The following is a 25,073-nucleotide window of genomic DNA, read 5'->3' as shown; positions in this document are numbered from 1 at the left end:
TTATTTAGTGGGTCATAGTGCATATCCGCCTTGTCACAGCAACCATTAGCAATTTTACATAACCTGCATATTGGAGAGTTAGTGCCTGAAACTGATCTTCTAGGCGGGGCGTAAAGAGGGGTGATAGCATTACGGGGGAAACGGGATGGAGCACGAAAGTTCAACAATGTCAGCAGTTGTGGACAATCTATTTTGTGGTTCACTAACTTGTACAAAAAAGTTGCATCTAGGAGCGTCCGTCGATCTTCTAGGGAATCCATCTTGAAATATTGCAGTTTCCTTTGATAGGATATTGATCTTTTAGCCATAACACGTGCCTGAAAAGCTAAGTGACGAGTGAACCTTTTTTGAATACGCTCTAACCGTAATGAGTGGGTAGCATAATGCGGCCTCCAGACAACGCTGCAATATTCCAAAATACTCCTCGTCAGACTATTGTATAGCAATATTTTGGTTGCGCTGCGCCTAAATGATTTAGTGCTTCTCATGACAAAGCCCAAAGTCTTAGATGCCCTCTTGACAATATTTTCTATGTGGGGAATAAACGTTAATTTGTTGTCGAAAAGAACTCCAAGATCGCGAGTGTTCTCAACTTCGATTAGGTTGCAACCGTCTATATGGTAGTCCGACTGTGTTACATTTTGTTTTCGAGTGAATTTCATATGGATGCATTTTTTGATGTTAATGTGCATTAGGTTATGCTTACACCAACTACTCAGTCTTATAATATCGCTTTGAAGTAAGGTGATATCGTCAGTTGTGTTAATAACGCGTGCGAACTTTAGGTTTTCTGCATACATAAAAACCGTAGAGTGGTGGAAGCATTCAGTTACGTCATTGATAAATAAGTTGAAAAGTATAGGACCTAAATGCGAGCCTTGAGGTACGCCAGATGTTATATTACGGTAAGACGATTCGTAGCCATTCACCACTACATAGAAAACCCTTTCAGTTAAATAAGACTGTAACCATTGCAACATATTGCCTGATACACCGTATGCTGATAATTTGTACATTAGTATTGAGTGAGAGACTTTATCAAAAGCTTTACTGAAGTCAGTATATATAACGTCTGTTTGTTTACCTGAGTCCACAGCACTTGTTAGTAGCTCGGTAAAGGATACTAAGTTTGTACATGTTGATCTAGAACTCACAAATCCGTGCTGATGGTCAGTCAAATAAGGTTTGAAATGTCTTTGTATGTGAGGGTAGACAAGGGATTCTAAGACCTTAGCATAACACGATAAAATCGATATTGGTCTATAATTTGAAACTATGCTATCGTCGCCTGATTTAGGAATGGGGACAACCTTAGCGATCTTCCAGGCTGTAGGAAAGACTCCAGAAGAAAGTGATTTGTTAAAAATTCGCCATAAGGGCTCAAGCAACTGAGATGCGCAAGAAACAATGAAGATAGGTGGGATACCGTCAGGTCCGGCTCCTTTGCTACAGTCCATACTTTTCAGTTTGATAAGCAGAGCTTCTTTGTCTATGACAACAGATAAAAAGCACTGGCTATTGTTGATAAGGGATTGTGGTAACGGTGAATTATATTCCAAACCGACGTCATTAGAATCAGTGATGTACACCGAGGAAAAGTAGGATGCAAACATGTCGCAGATTTCGGTACTGTCTGTGGTGGCCATTGCCCCGTGAGACATAGATGCCGGATAAGCACTTGACCCACCTCGTTTAGCTTTTAGATGCGACCAAAACAATTTAGGATTTGCAGTAAGCTCATCTTCCACCTTAGATAGGGTAACGGCGGCTATTAACGCGGGTATCAAAATCGACGTCTAACACCGCGGTGTTTACAAATACGCATTTTGCAAGCAAACAGATCTATCCCATAAGAAATAAAGCATACACAAAACAAGCTCATTCATTGGTCTATCGTGCCCATTAGTGTGCATTTGTGTGAGTGTAACAAAAAACTCGCGATTCGTCAGTTTGTGCGACGGCGGCGCAAGAACCGGTTGTTCCATACAGACGCGTGACACCACAGGTAAGTGCACTCCAATCTTACTTAGTGTTTTACGTAATAGTTATGGCAAATAAACTAGTGCAATGCCTTTTAAGAGGTTGTGTATTGTTTTCTACACGATTTTGAATTACTTTTAACTTAGTTTTTGACCCGGAAATACGTTTAAAATTGAAAATAAAATACAGCGGTGATAGGCGCCAATTACTTCTGTGGTAAGTAATTCCGTGGTATGCCACGGTAATAGAAAAAGTGGTAGTTTTGTTATTTAATCTTTAGTTTTGGTACAAATTATCAATTTTATAATTTCTTTTATTTATTCCAATCTTGATCTATTCACGCTATTAAAGAGCTATTTCCGTGGTATGGAAAGTATTTAACTAACGCTTAATTTTTAACAAAAACTTCAGCACTGATTTCCTTGTTTCTATGGGAACCCTTAATCTGTCAACTTTTTTTTATATTGAGTTAAAACCTAAAATTTACTTGCCAGTTATGTGATTTTGTCTTTACAAGAAGCTTGTAATATACGTGTTTGATTTGATTTGAAAAACCATCTGTGTTTTATTATTTTTATGGGTCGGAATTAGGTTTAATTAAACTCCAAATTAAGCCTATTACCGATGGTATGATCAGATTACCCTCGGTAATAGAATGTATAGAAATCTATTACCGACCCAGAGAAATATCGAATGGGTCGGTAATAGGCTCTTAAAGAGTTATCTATTACCGAGTGACTATTTGGTATTGTATTGAAATATCGCATTTAGGGGTACCGCAAGTATAGATTTCGTTGATAAAATTTAGACTTCAGTTATCATTATCAGATTTAAATTCTTCTGTTTTCTGATTCAGTTATTACTCTGACAAGGAAGGGTACCCAACTGCCGGACATTTCCGATTAGATTTTTTTTTATATAAATTTATTTATACAGTAGTCCAAAATCTCAGGCATGATTTTTTAGGGTTCCGTAGCCAAATGGCAAAAAACGGAACCCTTATAGATTCGTCATGTCCGTCTGTCTGTCCGATTCTGTCACAGCCACTTTTTTCCGAAACTATAAGAGCTGTACTGTTCAAACTTAGTAAGTGGATGTATTCTATGAACCGCATTAAGATTTTCACACAAAAATAGAAAAAAAACAATAAATTTTGGGGGTTCCCCATACTTAGAACTAAAACTCAAAAAATCTTTTTTCATCAAACCCATACGTGTGGGGTATCTATGGATAGGTCTTCAAAAATGATATTGAGGTTTCTAATATCATTTTTTTCTAAAATGAATAGTTTGCGCGAGAGACACTTCCAAAGTGGTAAAATGTGTGTCCCCCCCCCCCCCGTAACTTCTAAAATAACAGAATGAAAAATCTAAAAAAAATATATGATATACATTGCCATGTAAACTTCCACCAAAAATTGGTTTGAACGAGATCTAGTAAGTAGTTTTTTTTTAATACGTCATGAAATTAAAAAAAAATTTTTTTTTTCAACATACCCATACATGTGGGGTATCTATGGATAGGTCTTTAAAAATGATATTAAGGTTTCTAATATCATTTTTTTCTAAACTGAATAGTTTGCGCGAGAGAACCTCCCAAAGTAAAAAAAGTGTGTCCCCCCCCCCGTAACTTCTAAAATAACAGAATGAAAAATCTAAAAAAAATATATGATATACATTGCCATGTAAACTTCCACCAAAAATTGGTTTGAACGAGATCTAGTAAGTAGTTTTTTTTTAATACGTCATGAAATTTAAAAAAAAAATTTTTTTTCAACATACCCATACATGTGGGGTATCTATGGATAGGTCTTCAAAAATGATATTAAGGTTTCTAATATCATTTTTTTCTAAACTGAATAGTTTGCGCGAGAGAACCTCCCAAAGTAAAAAAAAGTGTGTCCCCCCCCCTGTAACTTCTAAAATAACAGAATGAAAAATCTAAAAAAAATATATGATATACATTACGATGCAAACTTCTAACGAAAATTGTTTTGAACGAGATCTAGTGAGTAGTTTTTTTTAATACGTCATAAAATTAAAAAAAAAAATTTTTTCGTCAAACCCATACGTGTGGGGTATCTATGGATAGGTCTTCAAAAATAATATTTAGGTTCCTAATATAATTTTTTTCTAAAGTGAATAGTTTGCGCGAGAGACACTACCAAAGTGGTAAAATGTGTGTCCAAAGTGGTAAAATGTTGAACGAGATCTATAGTTTAAGTAGTTTTTTTTAATACGTCATAAAGGAACCCTTCATGGGCGAGTCCGACTCGCACTTGGCCGCTTTTTTTAGCTATAAGAATCAGCAATAAGAAAAGTACTGTGATTTGTTAATTATAAACGGGTAAATTATAACACATAATATGTGAGAGACTTTATCTAACTTAATTACCTTATCAAAAATATTAGAATTAAAAATTTTCATGTTTTTATATATAGTCGAAATTTTATAAGGTGGACGTTTACCATTTCACTGTGGTAAACTTTCACTCAGGTGGTAAACGTCCAGCTTATAAAATTTCGACTATAATTTACGCTGTGCCTTATGAGTAAATGTTACTTACTTGTTTTTTTTTGTGCAGCTAATTATGTCAGTAAGACAAATTCTTATCAATCTTTATAGCATTTAAAAATTACTTTATTTAATAACAGGCAGGCCTATTTGTCATATACGTCCTTAGTAAAACTTTACTAATAGTAATTTTTGTTGTTTTACATGTAAAACATTCAACTTATAACTTGTTATACAGGTACTCGTGGGTACTTGGTAAGTTAACTATTTAATAGTATTTGATTGTGCCAAAGTGTAATTATAATCTCTTCGAATAAGTATATCTCTTATTTTTAAACATACTCCTATAGTTTTATTTTTTATTTTTGTGTTATTATTAAAGTTAATGACACAAAAATAATATACAGAACCCACGTCGTTACTATTGTTTTAACCCTCGGTATTAGGTTTCGAATTTTGAGTTTGATTTCTATTAACGAATGCAGAAAAATCATGCCAATTGTACCCTCGGTAATGAAAGCTCAATTCGCGATAATAGAATCACAGCCTGTCCCTTGCCACGGTAATAGAAGATTTGGTCATTTTGGCTTCAAAAAATATTTTAATACATATAATAACCCAAAATGAATCCAAAAACGTGTGAAACGGAAAGTTCATTAAATGCTCTGATGAAAAAAAATATTCCTGGCTGTTAGACAGCATTGATACCCTTAATTTTTGGATCTCTTTTGAAAAGTTCCTTAACTACCACGGTAATAGGTGCCTTTACCCTATATAAGCATTGTACCGAGAGGTAGCCAGACACTCGCATCGCTTGCTAAGCAATTTTAACTCTAAGGCATCCATAGGATTTTTGTATTTTTTATAGCGAACTCTTATCTTATTTTTCTCGTTTAACGCTCGTTTTAAGTTCTTATCAAACCATGGGGGGAAAAACGGCTGTTTTTCGGTTTAGCAAGTGGTATATGTCTTCGAATCAGCTGTTTGACTACCTCCGAGAACGCGCTTAGCATATCGTTTACGTCGGTGAGGCCGGAAAATAAGTCATCCCACAGACAATTACTAAGATCTGCACGTATAAGGTCATATTTGGCTTTGTAAAAGTTTGGCCTGGTGTTAACATTATTGTACGACAATCGAGGTGCGCTTGCAAACGTTATAACAACTTCAAGTGAAGGGTGGAAAGGGTCTATATTGCTCAGAGGACTCACATTTTGAGAAACATTACATGACGCTACTGTAGACATGACTAAATCTAAAATACGACCCATATTATTAGAGATAAAATTGAATTGTTTTAACTTGTTTAGGTGCATAAAATCGATTAAGATATTGCTAAATCCTGGCACTATGTAATTACTGTCATCTTTTTGTATAAGATCCCAGCTAATGTTTCCCAAATTAAAGTCCCCAATAATACATAAATGATGTTCTTTTTCTTCTATGATCGAATTACAGTGATCTACAAAGTATTTTAGTGAACTTCTTTGCAAGGGAGGTGGAAGATAAACTGCACAGAGAGCCATTTGACGTGTACAGTTACTTGAAATATCGATGGTAATCCATAGGTCCTCAAACTAACTTTCCCAATGAGTCATTCGTTTAGAATGTAGTGTTTTCAGAACAGCAACCAACACACCCCCTCCCTCCTTACCCTTGCAAACGCTGGATTCCTCTCTATCCCTTCTGTAGACAACATACCTATCGTCAAATAGCTCACTGCTCAGTACAGAGTTGTTAAGCCATGTCTCCGTTAACACTATAACATCATAATTACAACATCTTAAATTTAGAGAGAATAATTCAGTTTTTGTGCGTAAACCGCGTACATTTTGATAATACATATTTAAATGAAGCTCTTTTAAAATTATACATATAAATACGTGTTTATAAAAGTTAAGGTAACTTAAATTAAATAATTACTAGTTAAGTGATCTTGTTATTATGACATACCTCCATTAGTCGTTCGTGGCATTCGTGTATAAGTTTGGATGTAACTATATGGCTATTTAGAGCCATTAAGACTGCTCTACTGTCGGAGAGTATGCGGATGGAGGATCCTACTACCTTCCTTGCAGTGATGGCAGCCGCCGCGTTTATGATGCCCATGCATTCAGCTTGGAATACCGAGTTATGGGCTCCTAGCGGAGTGGTGATCGACATGTTCAGGTCTTCTGAGAAGGTTCCAGAGCCCGATCCGCTGTCTGTTTTGGACCCATCAGTGAAGATTCTCAGCTCCCGGGGATTGAGTCCTTCATGATTGTCGTCCTCATATAACTGTATTTTGTACCTTTTATCGAAGATAGCTTGTTTGTGAATCCGGTCCGTGCCTGACCTAAGCACTGGAAATTCGTCATACACCTTTTCCAGGCATTTTGTGTGAAGAGCTCCTGTGATGTTAGACCATATCTTGAGGGTTCGCAACCTTACCGCTGAGAGACTGGCCTCTTGCTGTATGTGTAGGTGCAGCGGTGGAAGGTTTAGCATGACCTCCATGGCTGCAGTCGGGGTAGACCTCGTGCAGCCAGTGGTGGCCGCGCATGCGAGCCTTTGAAGTCTTTGTAGTTTGTCTCGTACGTTGCCTAGGTTTGTTCTTGGCCACCAAACCAGAGCACCGTAACAGAGTAAGGGGCGGATTATCGTCTTATAGAGCCAGAGGGTAATTTTTGGGTTGAGTCCCCACCTCTTACCAATCATCCTTCTGCACTGCCAGAAGACAACTCCCGCCTTGTCTATCCGTTTGTTGATGTGGTTGTTCCAATTGAGTTTATTGTCGAGAGTTAGTCCTAAGTACTTAACTTCATCGGACAGCTGTAGCTCAGTTTGGAAAAGTGTTGGTCTGGTAAAGTTGGTCGCACCTTTATATGGGACAGTCAAAATTTTTTTCGCGATTTCGGAATTGGTCCCATAGTAAAAGTTGTTAAGTATGACCTATAAAGTCGCTGCGCAGAGTATGACTGGTGGTTAAAAGTTCACCCTGTATAAATTTTTTAAGTAAAAAGAAATATGTACCTACTTATGATTAAGACGAAAAAAGAGACTAAACGTCGAAGTAAGGTAACATTATTGTTTCTGGTTTTTATAATTTTAATTATAATTTCAGTAATTAAAACCGATACTCTATAAATTCCATTCAATACGTATCGTAACAGTCACCACAGTTTCGACCGGTAAAAGCCAGTTATCGTTACCCATGCGCAAATAAATGAGTGTAGCTTCATTGTTTATTACTCGATCTGTATGTTTTAAGGCTCATTATATTCCTTGATAATGAAGCAATATGTTTTATATTAAACAAAATTTGCGAAATGCTAATATTTACGGAGATTTTTACAAAATAAAAAATAATAATTTTATAAAAAAACTGTTTTTTGTGATTTTTTTTTTTCCTATAGGTTTCACGTAAATGTTTGTAGAAAAGGAAATAATTTCCATAATATAAGCTATTATTTGACACCTCGATGATTAAAATCGGTTAAGTGGTTTTCGAGATACACCGCCAAAAAGAATAGGTCCGGCCGCCATCTTTGTGACGTCATTACTATCCCCTCCACCCAGTGCCGGATTAACCCTTAAGCAAAATAAGCACTTGCTTAGGGCACCACGTCTAGGGGGGGCACCAAAATCGGAGGAAAAAAAAACGTGCAGGTTGCATCAGCATCGTAGTCGTAGTGGAGTATGTTATGTACACGAAACTTCATGATACGTGTGCAAGTACGAGTACTCATCTAATAACGAAGGGTCATAAAGGTAAGAGAGTGAGGACACGTAAGCACGTCTCCAACGTAGGCCTTCGCTTTGACCTTACGCGGAGGGCCTTGGGGCCAAAAACCAAGCTTTTGGCCAAGCTCATGGCCAAAAATCTTACCATGGCCAGCCGATTTTTTCGTAGATTACCGATATTGTAGCGAACTCTGCACTCTTGCACGCCAGATTCGTCAGCTAGGCCGAGTTGCTGCAGTGCCGCGATCCTACGACCTAATTGTCAAAATAAAGGGCCCCGCGAATTCCGTAAACCAAAAGCATCTTATCAAGTCGTGCTTTCGAGTTGAGCCAAAGGCCAAGTAGTAGGAGAACCGTGATATGTTTGTTTTGAAGCCACTCTTTTGCAGTTCGGCGTTAGGTCTTATGCGACGCTAGGCTAGTAGGCCTTATACTTTATGCAAAAGTCGATCTTCTGCCTCATTTTCACTTGCCCATAGATCCAATTCCAAGCTTTCTTCTCTCGCAGCTGGGCCTTCTGCCTTGCTCACACTTCACCACTGGTTGTATTGTATGAACAGTGAACACGCTCCGAACGTTCAGCCATTCCCACTCTGGTTTCTTCCAGCTCGACCTTTGGCCTCATTCACACGCGCTGATCGAACGCTCCGCGTCAGCCTTATAAAAAGCTAAATCTTAGACTTTGCCTTTAAAAACACTGATTTAAACTTTCACGACTTAGGTCAATCAAATTAGATAAAAAAATAGCGTGTTGAGGAACTAATTCCCAGCAAGCTGGAAATCGTTTTAATACTTTCACTTGGTCCTAAATACGTGTAATCCGAGTTTATTCAATCCCAGGAGGTGTGCGTACATTTTTATCTCAAAAATTTCTTCAAGAACGATTTGTTGTTGTTGCTAAGAGATCCTTAGGAGATATTTTTTTCCTTGGATTGCCAAACCACTCGATAGGTACACCTCCTGAAGGTACACCTCCTGGGACGGAGCAAACTCGGATTACACGCATTTAGGACCAAAGGGAAGTAGGAAAACGATTTCCAGCTTGCTGAGAATTAATTCCTTAAAACTTGTCAGAGCTAAGCCCCCACTGAAGCTCGGCCTTTGCCCTCACATGAATAAGCTTCGCAGGAAAGCTCTTGAGGTTGCAAAACCCCTGTGCAAAGCACGGCCTACGTCCTACGTCTTCGCTTACACTTGCGACATTGGTAAGATCGGCCTCCGGCCTTATGCGAAGCACGGTCTTCGAATTTGCTTACACTTGACCATTGTTTATTCCAAAGTCTGCTCCAATTATAATCAAAATACACTGTTAAAAACTATCGGGTTACTCTTGGGCAGGTGCATAAGTCATGTTACGCTACGAGAACCTTGTGAACCAAAGCAGGTTTTAATTTTAATCGCATAGTATAAAGCACACAATGATAGATAGATAATTTCGGTCATTTCGTTTAGGTCAGCTTTGATAAAGGTGACATTCATCATGGTGACTGCAGCAGTATTACTCGTACCTACTGTTGCAACATTACTGCTGCAGCACTGTCAATTTTCGTGATAAAATGATAACGGATTGAAAATTAAATTCTCAACAGTAATGTGGCAATAAAAGTCACTCAAATTACCAAGAAAATTCGATGTAATCTTGATGAGGGGGCATTATGGTCTAGAAATGCTTAGGGCATCAAAATATCTTAATCCGGCACTGCCTCCACCATTTTTCCGCTTTACTACCGCATGTACGGTGATCAGGAGAACTGTCCGAACACATTGATACCGTTTGTGGGTAAGGCCGAGCTGAGTCAATTAAATCTGGCCTCTGAGCGGCTTGGCGACCGTACTATAGGCGGCGAGATCTTTTTAATCGGTAGGTTCCGTGGTTTCGGTGATGCTCGGTGGTCGTTTGAATTGTAGATGTTGGCAACGAAAGGTTCTTCGATGTTTGGTACATATATGTGCCGTTGTTGTTATTGGAAATTATAATTATCCGCATCCCCCGTATCGTATAAGTATCCGCGCTTCTTCGGCTTAACTCTTGCCATTTTGACATTAATCAATTTGGAGAAAATAATACTTTAAATCCGCCCTTTCTCATTTGAGATGACTGAGAAGATTCTATTGTTTAATAAGAAATATTTTTTCCTTCTAATTGTAAGTACATATCGTATCGTATTATCAAGTTAGCAATCCATATCTGTTAATCCCGTGCTGAAATAGAAATGCGAAATAAACATTCGTGTTTTTTCGTATCCAATTATACCGAACGACTACCTATACATAATAGATACGATAATCAGTCCAATTATACGAAATTCGCATCGACTTATACGATCTGGCAGTTTTACCCACAAGATTCAGGATCTTGTGGGTAACGTATTCGATTAATCATCAAAGTCAACCAGTAGAGCTAAGACGGTCGGCTCTTTATCATTTGTAATCATACCTGTCACGTTCTAAAAAGTATGTAAGTGCGAAAGCAACGGGCATAGTGACAAGCGATAAAAATGGAACCATGCTGCCACCGCTGGGTTTAAACATAGTCTTAAAGTGTGACAAGAGGACCTACATTCATCGGGGCTCGTACTTCCCTGTAGCGCTGTAGGTTAGCCTCTTAGATAAGCTAAGCTTTTAGTAAATACTGATAGACCTAAACCTCGGAGGAGATACGCCAGCGCATCTGAGTTGCAATCACAATTTTCAGTTTTAACAAAAAAAAAAAAAATCGCATTAATTCACAAATAAAAAACAAAACATTGAATACAGTTGGGACATTTACCAGAAGTTAATTATTGTCGATCAGATCACACCAAACAAGCAGCAATAATGCTGATGACGGGCCACACGCCGAAGCCCAAGCCGCCCGGCGCCAGGACGCCCGGCGCCAGGACGCCCGGCGCCAGGACGCCCGGCGCCAGGACGCCCGGCGCCAGGACGCCCGGGTTCGTGGCCAAGCGCCGGAGCCCGGCCGCGCGCGCTCCGGCCCGCGGCTCCACTCCGCGGCCCTCCGCGAGGAAGAGCCGCAAGAGGGGCGAGGGGAGGCACTCGGTAAGTTAGTGTTATTGGTTAATGCTATTCTTTGTATTTTACAATTCCTGTGGTTATCTTCTTGTAGGCTGCTGCGAATATCGGTATTTGAAAATCGTCTACCTACGATTCTACATCTATATTCCTAGAAGAATGCAAAAATGATTAAGATAGAGGTAGTTGATTTTTTTGATGCCATTTTTTGCTAAAAACCTTCGAGTGACACCGGCTTCCGACACGTCGAAAGGGAGGAGCCTGAGCGATATCGTACCGAACAAATCATTCTGCCATTTTTTGCGGGGGGAAACGTGCACACTTCTCACTCCCTATTACATACAAAATCCAATCTGTAATGACGAGATAGAAAATGACACACGTCAAAAACAAATCTTGCACACCTCGATCTCTTTTTGTGTACGGACGAGTCACAACATGCAGTTGCACCTATGCTTCGGCAGAGGGGAAATAGTATAAATGCCGTCTCCCTTCCCGGTGTTGCTCGAAGCTAAAAACAATATAGATTTAGCTTTGTTATATCAACCCAGAGCCACAGTGTGTAGTGTTTTGTTTTTTCAAAAGCAACATCTATCATGTTTCATTTATCGTTAGTTATCCAAAAAAGCTGCAAGTCAGATGCGGTATAAAACTAACTTGTCAATATTTTTCATTTTCAATCTGAAGTAAAGGGTAACAGTGATAAATAAAATAGACAATCATTTTTCTTCTCTGTTGGACACTTATATTTATTTTCCGCTACCCACATTTAATTTGCTTTCCGATATTTTCTTTTGCACTAGGTGTCGGTCCTAGACATCACGGACTCGGAGACATCGGCCCGCTCGGCCGCCCTACCGAACCCCCCCAAGTCCGCTCTCAAGTCCGGTCGATCGCGCAAGACAGAATCTATCAAATTCGACCTTAGCAATCTCGAGAATCACTCGGAGGACGACGATATACTTATGGTATCGAGCACTACAAGAGACGCCACCGAGAATGTCACTTTACGGTACTCCAGTTCTCCTCCGTCGCCGTCTCCGCGCCGCTCCATACATTCCCGGAGCGAACGAATGCTACAAAGCCTGGGGTCCCCGCTCCGATCGCCGACGAGAACTAGAACGTCCGCCTCCGCCTCGCCCGCGTCCCCCCGCTCTATGAAATCGGCGAGAGGGTCGATTATTATTCAAAAAGCTCTGGAAAGCTCGGACACGTTCGTTACCGAGTACAGCAACAAAAGTGGATCCCCTTGTCGGGACCTGGAAGCTTACTCCGTGGTGGACCTCGTGTCCTTGGAGTCGTCGTCGTCGCGCTCGGCGTACGGCTCGGCGGGCTCCCCGCGCCGCGCGGGGTTCGGCGCCAGCACGCCGCGGCCGGGCCGCGCGCCGCCGGGGGGGCCGCGAGCCACGCCGGACGGCTCGCGAGCGGCGCCGGACGGCTCGCTCGCGACGCCCATGGACGCCACGCTCACGACGCCGGACAATGCCCCGAGAGCGCCGACACGAAGCACTAGGAAATCCCAAGGCGCTCGCGGCCGCTCTAGACTCGACGATAGCACGAGAACGATAGACTCCCTAGAGGATGACTCCCCTAAATCATCGAGGAAACTAGTTAAATCGGCCTCGAAGCGCTCCCGGAGTCTCACCGACAGCTATCCTGAATCTCAGACCTACGTCTCTCTTGATTCATCCCACGGTGATATCTCGACTACGGCGAAACGTGGATCTCGCAGTCGACTCGACCCTAGCGATTTGCTCGAGTCTCCTGACAACATTTCCATTGAATCTATGAAGAGATCGCTGAGCAGGGTGCTCTCTGCTTCGAAACGTAGCCCTCGTCCTCGGGACCACACGTTCGAGGAATCCCCAAAAGGAATTTCGCCGAGAAATTCTAAAGCGCGATCACCTCCGAAGCGCAGTTCTCGTGGCGATGCCACCGTCACGCTGGGATCGCCGACAGACAATATTTCTATTGGCTCTTTGCAAGAATCATTAGGTAAGAAGCTTTCCGCTTCACGCTCCCGTAGTCGCCTGGACGACAGCTCTCTGCTCGAATCTCCGAAAGTTTCGGCTAACTCGACAAGAAAATCTCTTGGAAAGACTCTTTCTGCCTCTAAACGTGGCTCGCGCAGCCAAATTGACAATATCACTCTTGAATCGCCAGAAAATGTTTCAGCTAGATCTTCAAGAAAATCTTCAGGAAAGTCACTTGTGAGATCTCCAGAAAATGTCTCTGTTAAATCTACAGGAAAATCCGCAAGGAAATCACCGTCTCCAACCAAACGCAGTTCTCGAAGTCAACTTGACTCTAGTGCTCCTTTGGAATCTCCAAAAACTAATATTTCAAATGCGTCAAGAAAATCTGCAAGTAAAACCCCCTCTCCTTCAAAACGGACTTCTCGTTGCCAACTCAATAACACTGCATCGCTAAAGTCTCCAGTCCTGGTTAATTCTTCGAGAAAATCTCATGGAAAAGCCTTATCCGCTTCAAAACGCAGCTCACGAAGTCAAGTTGTTAGTATCCTCAGTTCACCGACTGATTTGACTGATTCAACTAGGAATTCAACAGGAAAGTCTTTTGCTTCAACACGCGGATCTCGCAGTAAACTTATTGACAGCGTGTTATCTCCGCAACTTGATACCTTGTCTGACTCAACAAGGAAATCATTAGGAAAGATACTGTCTGTTTCAAAACGTGGCTCACGTAGTCAACTCGTCGAAACTATCCTCAGCTCTCCAGAAACTGAAGCCTTGGCCGATTCGACTCGAAAATCTGTAGCAAAGACACCGGCAAAACGCGGTTCTCGAAGTCACGTCGAAGGTATTCTCAGTTCTCCTGAAGCTACGAATAATTCTCCTAGAAAGTATGCAGAGAAGTCTCTTTTTACTTCAGAAGACGTCGAAAGTGTTCTCTGTTCGCCTGACGCTACGAATAATTCTAGTAGAAAGTCTACAGGAAAGTCCCTTTCTGCTTCAAAACGTGGATCTCGCAGCAAAATTATTGACAGTGTGTTATCGCCACAACTTGATACCTTAGCTCACTCTACAAGAAAATCATTAGGCCAAACATTATCGGCCTCAAAACGTAGTTCACGTAGCCAAGTCATTGTAAGCGTATCTCCGAAACTTGATGCTTCTGCGAATTCTACGAGACAATCAACAGTATTGACTGATTCAAAACGCGCTTCACGCCTAGCCGATAGTCCATTTAATTCTCCTAAAGCTTTGGCAGATTCTACGAGAAAATCTTTGGGTAAAACACCTAAGCGTGGTTCTCAAAGCCAACTGGATAGTCGTGCCACATTAGAATCTCCAAAAGACTCAAGAACATCTCCAAAAGATGCGAACAACTCAGCAAGAAATTCCGCAGGAAAGACACTCTCTACTTCAACTCGTAACTCTCGCAGTAAAATTATCGATAGCGTCCTATCTACGCAACTTGATGTTTTATCAGATTCTACTAGAAAATCTCTAGGAAAGAGTCTTTCTACTACAAAACCAGGTTCTAGATGTCAACTTGTTGATATTGCAAGTCCCAGAGATGTTTCCACAAGGAACTCTGCAGGGAAATCACCCTTCCCTTCAAAACGTTCGCGTAGCCAACTTAATTATAGTGTTCCGACTGAATCTCCGAGAAACACATCCAGAAAGTTCAGAGCTGAAACACCGACGACAGGTCGTAGGACAAGAAGTCTTCCTATCGAATCACCTAAAGATGCCAAGAAACCGCGCGGCAGTGCTATCGCTACCTCAAAACGTAGCATTCGTGAAGTTGCTGCCAGTCCCGTTGTGTCCCCTAGAGGAAATGTTTCGCCTCCATCGAGTAAATCGGCGAAATCCCCATCGATTATACCGCTGGCGTCTCCCAAAGTAGCATCGCCGAGTAAATCTCCAAAATCGCCTGCAAAGTCGCCTGTGATATCGCCTAAAGTCTCTAAAGCGAGAACTTCGAGAAAAACACTTTCTGTATCTATTACCAGCGCTCGCAATGAGACTGTGATGGATGGAGAAGTGACTCCAGAAGAACGAGGAAGCCCCGAAGATGCCGGCACACCCATACTTAGCATTCGAAGCCTTTTGGACGCTACTGTGTCCGATTCTCCGGGCGAACCTCCTCGCAAACGAGGAAGAATTTCTGCGCTTGAAAAGAGGAAAACATTCGGCGCTCACAACGCGCCTAGAAGCGCTCGTGGCTCTATTCGATCCAAATCTTTGATCTTAGTTCGGGATACAGGAGATGTGACGCCCACAGGAGTCGCCGAACCGACTCCGGAGGCGGTCAAAAGCAAACATTCATCGGCAAAGAAGAGTCGATCGCGTCGCTCCATTATTGATAACCTGGACGACTCCGGCTTAGTGAAACATTTGTTCAACAGTCCCGTGAAACGGAAACTATCGCAGAGCATGAGCGAATTCTCACGCCGCCTCGAAGAACACGAGGAAACCAGCCCCGACGTTAGCGGCGTCAAGAGATTATTCACCAAGAAATCACCCAGAAACGAACTCGGAGACTTTAACGGCGTGAGGCGACTAATGCGTACGCCGCGCGCGCGGCGCTCTATAAAGAACGACTTAACCGACGTGGCCGGCGTGAAGGTCATGTTCGCGGCCGTCCCGCGAGACAGCTTCGGCGACGTCCGGGGCGTCAAGCGGGCCTTCCAGGCTTCGCCCAAAGACGATTTACGCCAAGTCTCCGGCGTTAAGAGCTTGTTTAACGAGAAGAAACCTCGCGACGATCTGTCCGACGTGCGTGGAGTGCGGGAGCTGTTCAAACGCGGCTCGAGGAACGAGCTCGACGCGTCAGGAGTCAAGGACGCGTTACAAGTGAAGAGTCCAAAGAACGATCTTCGAGACGTGCGCGGGGTGAAGAGGCTTTTCGGACAATCGAGGGCGGGGACGTCTCCGAACGTGAGCGGGGTGGCCAGTTTACCGGACGAGCCGACGCCGGCGGAGGCGATGTTCGACCGACTCGCGGGCAGGCCGCCCGGGCGAGCGACCTACTCCAGGACCTTCGCGGCCCGGTCGGCTCAGAAACCGGCCCGACGCCGCCGCACCGCGTCCCTCAGCCTGGACGCCATCGTCGGCGACGTCGAAGGCTGGCTGGAGAGGGAGCTGCGGCGGCGCGCGGGCGGCGCCGCCAGCCGCGAGCTGCGGCAGCTGGCCACGGCGACCGTGGCGGGCGGCGCGCCGCTGCTCGCGTCGCGCTCGCGCCACAGCGGCGCCCCCCGGCGCTCCGCGGCGGAGAGCTACGCGGAGCACACGCTGCCGCTCAAGAAGCGCTCGCTGGAGCAGGCCGCGAAGAAGACGCTGCCGCTGAAGAAGCGCGCGCTGGTGCACTCCACGCCGCTGCGGGGCCGCGCCTCGCGCGCCGCGGACGCCACGCCGGCGCGCGTGTCGCCCATCGCGGCGCAGAGTATCCGAGAACCCGCTCCGGGGTAAATATACCACCAGCTTTGTTGCTTACTTTTTATTACACTTTCATTTTGGTTTATTTGTCATTTATTTTGCTACCCCTAACAATTTAGAGTAGCTGAATTCACTCGACTCCCTGTGTTTCTAAAGTTATTATGATAATTTAAAATATAGGTAAAATTTCTTGGCCGCCCTCGTAATAAAAATTCTTTGACATATCATTACCGAAGTTCCTGAAATGAGTATCTAGTAAGTAATTTCAGTACCATACCGGCTACGATGTTTAATTTTTTTCAGATCTCCATCTGTTGTCCTCGATTCGCCTAAAGAACCCAAAATATCCGAAGCACCTGAACCTGAAAAAGTGGAAAAGGATGAAAGTGTAAAGCCTTCGCCGAAGAAGACTCGCTCGAAACGGGCAGAGGAAGCCGCCAGCGGCCAGCGAGCCCCGCGCCGTGGCAAAAAAGCGGCCAGCCCTAAGAAGAAACCACCTAAGAGAGCTGTAGCGGACAAGAAAGCGCTCGAAACTGTCGAAGAACCCGAGGAAGTTCCGGCGACTAAGCCTGGAGCTCGGCCAGCGACATCGAAGAAGTCGCCGACGCCTAAAAAGGCAACAAGAGCGAAAAAGGTCTCTACACCGACCGAGGTGACACCCAAGAAGGCGACGAGAGCGAAAAAAGTCTCAACACCAATCAAGCTCACACCCAAGAAGTCGACCAGAGGAAAAAAGATTCCGACGCCTCCAGCTTCACCTGAAAAGGCGCCAACGCCTAAAAAAGCGACTAGAGCTAAGAAGGTCGTCACACCTACAAATGTTTCTCCTGAAAAGTCACCGGTACCTAAAAAAGCGACAAGAGCCAAAAAAGTTGTGACTCCGAACGCCGCATCTCCTAAAAACTTACCCACATCTAAGGTAACAAGATCGAAAAAGGTCGTAAATGCTACACCTAAGAAAACTACCGCCAAGAACCTTACAGTAGTCATCAAGAAACTCCGCGTAGTCGTGGCCGCAAGCCCGAAACCGACTCGACGCGCTAAAAAGTCCGTTACAAAGAGTCCGCTTCCCAAATCTCCTGCGACTAAACAGTCGCGGTCAAAGAATGCAACGCCAAGTCCCGCTCCAGTCGTAGAAAAACGCAGTCGCAAGCAACCCGCGGCATCGCCAGCTAATAAAAAGGCCGTGCGAGTAAGTCTGGTCTTGCCCAAGCCATCGCCAGTTCTCAAGCCTCAACCCGCCGCTAGAGCGAAGAGGTCTAAGATTGAAGCTGAAGCTGAGTCCCCCAAGAGAGCCTCGACGAGAGCTCGGCACCCTGCAGCCGGCGACGCCCCCGCCGGGCCCCGCGGGCGCAGAGACCTCGGAACGACAAAGGGTAAAGCCTCGCCGAAAAGAGTGACTCCACAGGAAGCAAAAGCCACACCGGAGCCTAAGAAGGGTCGCAGAGCACCTGCGACCCCGAAGGATGAAGAGGCTGGAAAGGCTGCTAAAGCCCCGGCGCCTAAAGGAAACACTGAACTCCCAGCCACGCCCGAGCCCAGGAGAAAGGGACGAAAAGCCCCGGCTACTCCGGAAGCCAAGAAAAAACATGCCAAAGCGACGCCGGAGCCTAAAAAGGGTCGCAGAGCGGCCCCGAGCCCTAAACCCACCCCCGAACCCAAGAAAAAGCCTGCTAAAGTGGTGAGGCCGGAACCTAAAAAGGGGCGTAAAACCGCCACGAAAGAGCAAGTAGATGAGCCTGTGCCTAAACGAGGACGCAAAACTGCTGTTGAAGTTGTCAAGAGTCCGCCGGCGCCGCGGAGAGCCGCCAGGGCGGAGGCCGCCCCGAACCAAGCTGCCAAGCCTAGAGGCAAGAAGGTATGTCAACAACATCACTGTATTTTCTTTAACAGAACTGGTCGCGTTTATAAATAATACCCGAATAACGGTCGCTGAGTAAATAAATTATACTATTCTGAAATGAAACAAACTCAAAACATTTTTGTCTTTTGTGAGGTGCAAATTGAATTTATAGCAACAATTATATTTCAAGGTTTATTAAGTTATTCAAATGTCGCTTTTTCAGGTGACAATAGTTGAGCCCGAGCAGAGCCCGCCGCGAGGCCGCAAGAGGAAAAACGATTCATCAGGAGGTGCGTACACGTGATACTAAATAAATGGCAACTTTTTTGGTGTGTATTTTATAAAGTTCAATCTAGTAGCCAGGTAGGTCGCAAGTGAGGATAGAGATATATACGGCGATGAAACGTTACAGCGACGGGTGCCTAATGATTCTCCGACAATTAATTCGCAGATTATCGATTCGCAGACAACGATTCGCCGAACATCATTTCGCAGAGTGATTCATTTGTAGATGTAACTTTCGGTCGACTAACGTTACGCAGACTCTTGGTTCGCATACAGTTCAGTTCGCTTCTGTGTAAATTAGCAGAGCTATTATTGGACGATTTTCATTTGGCAGAGTAATCTTTTCGTTTAAGAAATGTTTAGTCGAATAACTTTTCACATTTTATACATCGTTACTTGCGAAATTAAAGTCTTTTTACAAAAAAACTGACTTTAGAAAGAATGAAATAAAATATTATCCTTTTTAAGTATATGCGTTAAGCATAGTTTAGGTTTGAATAAATTTTTAACTTAAATATGAACAAAAGCATAGGTATTGTACAAACAGCAACACTCTTAAGTGTCCACCGGTGGACCTTATGCCTTTCGTAATAAGGTTCACCGATGGAGAATTAACAGTGTGGGCCATCGTAACTATGCAATGTAGGTTTTTAATATCTTTATTTAAGATATTAAAAACCTTGCTCGGAAAATATATGAAACTCAAAAATGCGTGTCTTCCTAGAGATACGACCTGGCTAGATCGATTTTTCGCCCCCCGAAAACCCCCATATAGCAAAATTCATCGAAATCGTTACAGCCGATCCGAGATCCCCGAAATGTGTAAATATATATATATATGTATACAAGTATTGCTCCTTTCAAGGCATACAATTTTATGGTCATTTGTGTTAATGAAAATAAGTATATAATGAAATGTATCAAAACCATGTTTATCAGACTCAAACTAAAAGTTGTTGTGTAGGTTAGTCATTTCCTAGTCTAGCCATAAATAAGAGCAAAGTTTTGTTAATAAATATTAATGCCAAATGATTATTCGACCTATTGTGTTTCGACCAATAGTTTCTCAGGTATTTGAGACAGTTACTAAATGATTATTCTACGAAAAGTAAATATGCGTATCAATGTTCTGCGTATTGACTACTCGTGCAAACGATTATTATGCGTAAAGACATTCTGCCAATCGTTACTCGGCCAAAGAACCCGTCTGCGAATCGTTGTCGGCGAATCGAAAATCGGCGTATTGTTTGTCGGAAAATCAATAGGGCACCTACAGCGACACCTTCATCTGTTTATCAGTGGACCTTATGCCTCCGCAATAAGGTTACGAATTGTCAGGACCGTGGACGATGGTATAGTTATATTAGTTACACATTTAATTGACTATTAACAGTCTTATCTCGTGGTGATAAGGTTCAGGATTGGTCAATGAATTGTGTGAACAATTCCGCTTTGGTAATTGTGAGTAATGTTGTTTTCAGACAAGAAGAAGGAGCCCTCGCCCAAGAAGCCGCGCGCCGGCCGCCCCGCCGCCGCCGCCGCCCGTGAGTACTAAATTAAATTAAATAGTCATTTATTTCAGGCATTTACAGCCCATATGTGTGTTAGTAACATACAAAGTAACATAAAAATTAATGTTAAAACTTAAGTACTGCTATATAAAACCTAACATGCAATAACGAGGTAGGTGTGCTTCGAAACTGCATGGAGAAATTATGAATGAATTCTGTCGGTCCGCGCGCGTGTCGGGCTCGGGGCCGCACACCACAAGTAGTTACGCGGGCGAGCTGCCCTAAATGATCTGCGCACACTCTTACGCCTTCAAATTAATCTCTTCTAACAGTGCAGGAGAATCTATCGAGAAGTTTACAATTTTGAATAAAAATATTGAATCAATGTCAGTCCTACGCTTTTCCAAGGGTGCGATACGATGCCGTGTTGCTGAACTGGAATAATTGCAAAGAGACTTTCAGTACGAAAATCTTCCGGGTTCCCACTAGTGTCCACCAAGTTGTTAGCAGTGGTAGTTGTACTACTGGGAATATTTTGCCCACCGTTTATCAGTGGTAACTGTACTGGTAACAAAGAGAATTTGAAATAAAGGTTGAGTGCCAAAGAAAACTTTGTAGCTACAGTATATTTACTGCCATCTTTCGACACATGATTAAAACTTTTAGATCGCCATTTGAGTTTGATGCTTATTCTTTCACTGATATATGTTAAATTTATTAAATATCAATAAGTGGCGTTTTCTCACTGGGCATCGGCTAAAGGTTGTGGCGCCATCGCGCGAAACGTTGCCGGCATACCTTTGGCCTTTGATCTATTAGATGGCGCCACTTTTTCATATTTATCAAATTCTCTTTGCTGGTAAGTATTCTATATTTATACTCTTATTAGTATTGAAAGCCCTTTATTAGTATTGTATTGAAAATTTTGGCGGTAACTACTGGGAATAAAAAATCCAGTAGTTACCATCAAACCAAGTCGGCGGACGCACACATGCAAATATACAAAACACGCATAATTATAAATAAAATCTTAATTAATATTGGTTTGTAGAGCTTTGCCAAGAAATCTGAATAAAAAAAAACAACAATTGTATAATATAATATCCCTAAGACCAGTGCTTTTAGTATACTAGAGACGGGCGTAGGCCCTGCGTGTGAAGTAGACTCCGGCCTCACGAGCTGTCGTTGATTTGTCAAAATTCCGAGTGCGGGAGTAGCAACAGGACATGACCGAGCCGGTGTTGTTCCAGCCGCCGCCGCCGCCAGTCGCCGCCGCCGGTAGCGCTCCCGCCCACAACGACCACAAACTACTAATTATACTTAGGTACGTAGCATAGCATAGGCTCAAGGCGGGCGGGAACAGTGGCTCAGTCCTTCAGATATCGCACCCTCGCGTGTTACAGTAACCATTGCTCGTCCATTTGAATTTGTTCGATTACTGAATGTTTCTGCTTTATTAGTAGGGACGCAAATTGCTTCACTCGTGTATAGATTAGGTTGAGTGAGCCACTGTTCCCGCCTTGACACTTTCAGCACCTCCTCGACAATAAAATGGTGGTAAATTTTATGTTCGAATCATGTGAAACTCCGTCTCCGTTCGTGAGATGGCAATACTTGCAATATGAATAAGTTTTTGCCAAAAATTTCATTTTAGCTTTTATCGCTGACTGTACTTTTTTTTCCACAGGCGACTAATACTCATCGAGACAATTCTAAAAACCCCAAACACAATTAGGTTGCATTGTTTTATCACAGACTTCCTATGGCTACCTCCGGTCTCCATCATCAGATCAGCTTGATGGTACAATAATATTGCATTGTCACCCGACACATATGTATGCAAATTTTCAGCTTCATCGGAAACAGGGAAGTGGGTCAAATGTAACTTGCAAGATTTGTCCCATACATACTAACAGGGCAAGTTAAATAAAAGCTTGTAAAAACCATGAAGTGAAATAGACTTTAATAGAGATGGTAGTTTAGATTCAATCTATTGTGAATAAAAACAATCGTCAGCAAGACAGTCAGCCGGTCAAATGAACATGTAAAAAATATTTTCTTTTTCAGTCATCGCCTCTAGATTGAAACTTTGTCAGATGATAGCTTACAATACAATACAAATACTCTTTATTATTATTTATTATTTATTATTTATTGTTCGGAGAACCAACAGCTATAAATTGTACAATAGTTATATATACATATAGATAACAAAGAGCCAATTATAGGTTCCCACCGGTAGCAACAGGTTAACAGATAATTGGTGGTTAGCACTAGATTTTTTTTTTTTTTTTACAACGTGTTACCACTAATATTTTTAAATATTAATACTTATTATATTATATACTGAACAAAGAAACCAAAACTTATTAGTAATCTTAATACGTTAATCGATACAATAATATGCCAACACATACGACTCGCTCACTCAAGTAATTTGTCTGTTAGAATCCGTCTTATAGTTGTGATGTTGCTATTAAAAACGTCTATATCCCGCTCCTTCGTTAGTTCATTTAGACTTTTACCAGCTCGTAGTAGAAAGCTATTCTTTCTGTAATTACGTGATGAAAAAGGAATTGAGAGGGGAGGGAAGTATCTTTTAGACCTAGATGGAGTATTGAAGGAGAGCTTAGCGAGCAATTCAGGACAATCAATGTTACCATTTAAAATATTAAGTATATAAGTAATATCTGCAATCTGTCGACGTTTATGTAGTGGGATAAGGTGATGTTTTTTACAAATATTCTCATAATTGGATGAATTATAAGGAGTTTTCATTTTAAAGCAGAGGTATTTTACAAACTTTTTCTGTATACGTTCTATTCTGTTAATGTAAATATTATAACTGGGGCTCCAAATTTGAGACGCATATTCAAGTTTACTTCTGACATATGTACAATAAAGAACTTTTATAGTTTTAATTTGGGTAAAATGTAAAGAACTACGCATTATGAATCCCAAAGTCTTGGTAGCACCAGTTACTATATTATCTATATGAGTATCAAATAAAAGCTTTGAATCATGGGTGACTCCCAGGTCCTTCATACATGACACAGATTTAAGCACATGATCATTTAGCTTGTATGAAGTTGGAATTGAACTTTGTTGTCTAGTGAAGGTCAAAGTAAAGCATTTAGATACATTTAGATCTAATTTATTGGTCTGGCAATATGCAACAAGACGTGTAAGGTCATCTTGTAAAAGAGCAGAGTCATCCAATGAATTAATTTTGGTAAAAATTTTCATGTCGTCAGCGAAACATAGCAATTTGGAAGTGTGGAAACAATCACTGATGTCATTGACAAATATATTGAAAAGCAAAGGCCCCAGCAACGATCCTTGAGGAACGCCACTGGGAACAGTTACCCAGCTAGACACATAGTTGTTAATGACAACAGCTTGCGACCTATTGTCAATATAAGACGTGAACCAGCGCAACAGATCACCGTGAATACCCATATTACTTAACTTGAGGATTAGCAATTTATGGTCAATTTTATCGAACGCTTTACTATAGTCTGTGTAAACTACATCTACTTGACTACCTTCAGACATGACTTTAGTTACATAATCATTAAGGAGTATCAAATTTGAAACGGTAGACTTACATCGCAGGAAACCATGTTGGAAAGGACTAAAATAATTCTTAATTGCCGCATATACTTGAGTATAAACTAGTTTTTCAAGTACTTTAGCAAGTATACAGAGTTTTGAGATTGGCCTATAATTAGTTACTTCCGTTTTTGGGCCTTTCTTATGAACGGGTGTAATGTAGGCTGATTTCCATATGGAAGGGACGTTACATTCAGCAAATGATCCGCAAATGATGATCAGCAAATGATGAAATTATTATCGAAAGGGTTGGTTTTCTCAGCTCTAGGCTGGTAATCAGCTACATTTACGGGTTATTTACCAAGTAAATGCAGCGGGGGTTGTTAAATTTAAGTTGTTTCCGGGGTATTATTTTCTGTGTCAAGTTGCATAAATTTTCTCACAATTCGGCATGTATAGCGGCTTTTTGTAGAATAGTGTAGATATATGATTTTAGATCTAGTAATTTTAAACTATGGTGAAGGTGTTTTGGGATGACGTTATTATTATTATTATTATAATCTTTATTTCAGACCAAGGTTCCATATTTTGTTAGACATAAAAAAAAACAGAAACTAGTGTTAGTGTATGTATAACATAGAAATGAAAATAAAAATAATGTTATGTAAGGGCATGGAGCCCAATCCACCTCTTCAACACTGGCGAGTCCCAGCGATCAATAACAGCGCGCAGGAGCGTGTTGCGGCTGTCGCGTGTGCGCCGCAGCGTGGAGGCGCAGCGCGCGCACAGTGGCGGCGCGACTCCGCGAACATCGCAGAAGCACTGCAGCCGCAACAGCGCTCTGTACGCGTTGTTGTATTGTACTCGCAGGTCGCTGTATGCCTTCTGCGTATAGTTAACCCACACGTCAATACAAAAACAATACAGCACATGAAGAAGAGGTAAACAACAGGCTGTCTTATCGCTAAACAAAAATTCATGAGACCAGCTGACGATCTTTCCACCGCGATACAATCGGTTGACGATTGTTTTTATGCACAATAGCATCTAAACTACCATCTGACAAAGTTTCAATCGAGAGACGATGGCTGAAAAAAATAGGTTTTTACATGTTTATGTGACCAGCTAACGGTCTCTCCACCACGATACAACCGGCTGACTATTCTTTTTATTCACAGAAGCATCTAAACTATCATTAATTAATATTAATATTATAGGACATTATTACACAAATTGACTAAGTCCCAC

The 25,073-nt window shown here is 42.1% G+C and overlaps 1 protein-coding gene across 1 annotated transcript in view; it reads left to right on the top strand.

Moving 5' to 3' along the window:
- Positions 1-21,348, top strand: part of LOC133529875 (serine/arginine repetitive matrix protein 2-like) — a 36,367-nt gene extending 15,019 nt beyond the window's left edge. Inside the window, exons 15-20 of the mRNA XM_061867677.1 lie at positions 11,012-11,256; positions 12,033-16,663; positions 16,938-18,492; positions 18,701-18,767; positions 20,244-20,302; positions 21,325-21,348. Of these exons, the coding sequence (XP_061723661.1) occupies positions 11,012-11,256; positions 12,033-16,663; positions 16,938-18,492; positions 18,701-18,767; positions 20,244-20,302; positions 21,325-21,348 (6,581 nt within the window). The remainder of the gene's footprint in view (positions 1-11,011; positions 11,257-12,032; positions 16,664-16,937; positions 18,493-18,700; positions 18,768-20,243; positions 20,303-21,324) is intronic.
- The last annotated feature ends 3,725 nt before the right edge of the window (positions 21,349-25,073 follow it).

The sequence above is a fragment of the Cydia pomonella genome, chromosome 21, assembly GCF_033807575.1.
Source record: "Cydia pomonella isolate Wapato2018A chromosome 21, ilCydPomo1, whole genome shotgun sequence".
In the NCBI taxonomy this organism is placed as follows: domain Eukaryota; kingdom Metazoa; phylum Arthropoda; class Insecta; order Lepidoptera; family Tortricidae; genus Cydia; species Cydia pomonella.
This window is presented reverse-complemented; position numbering and strand designations above follow the sequence as displayed.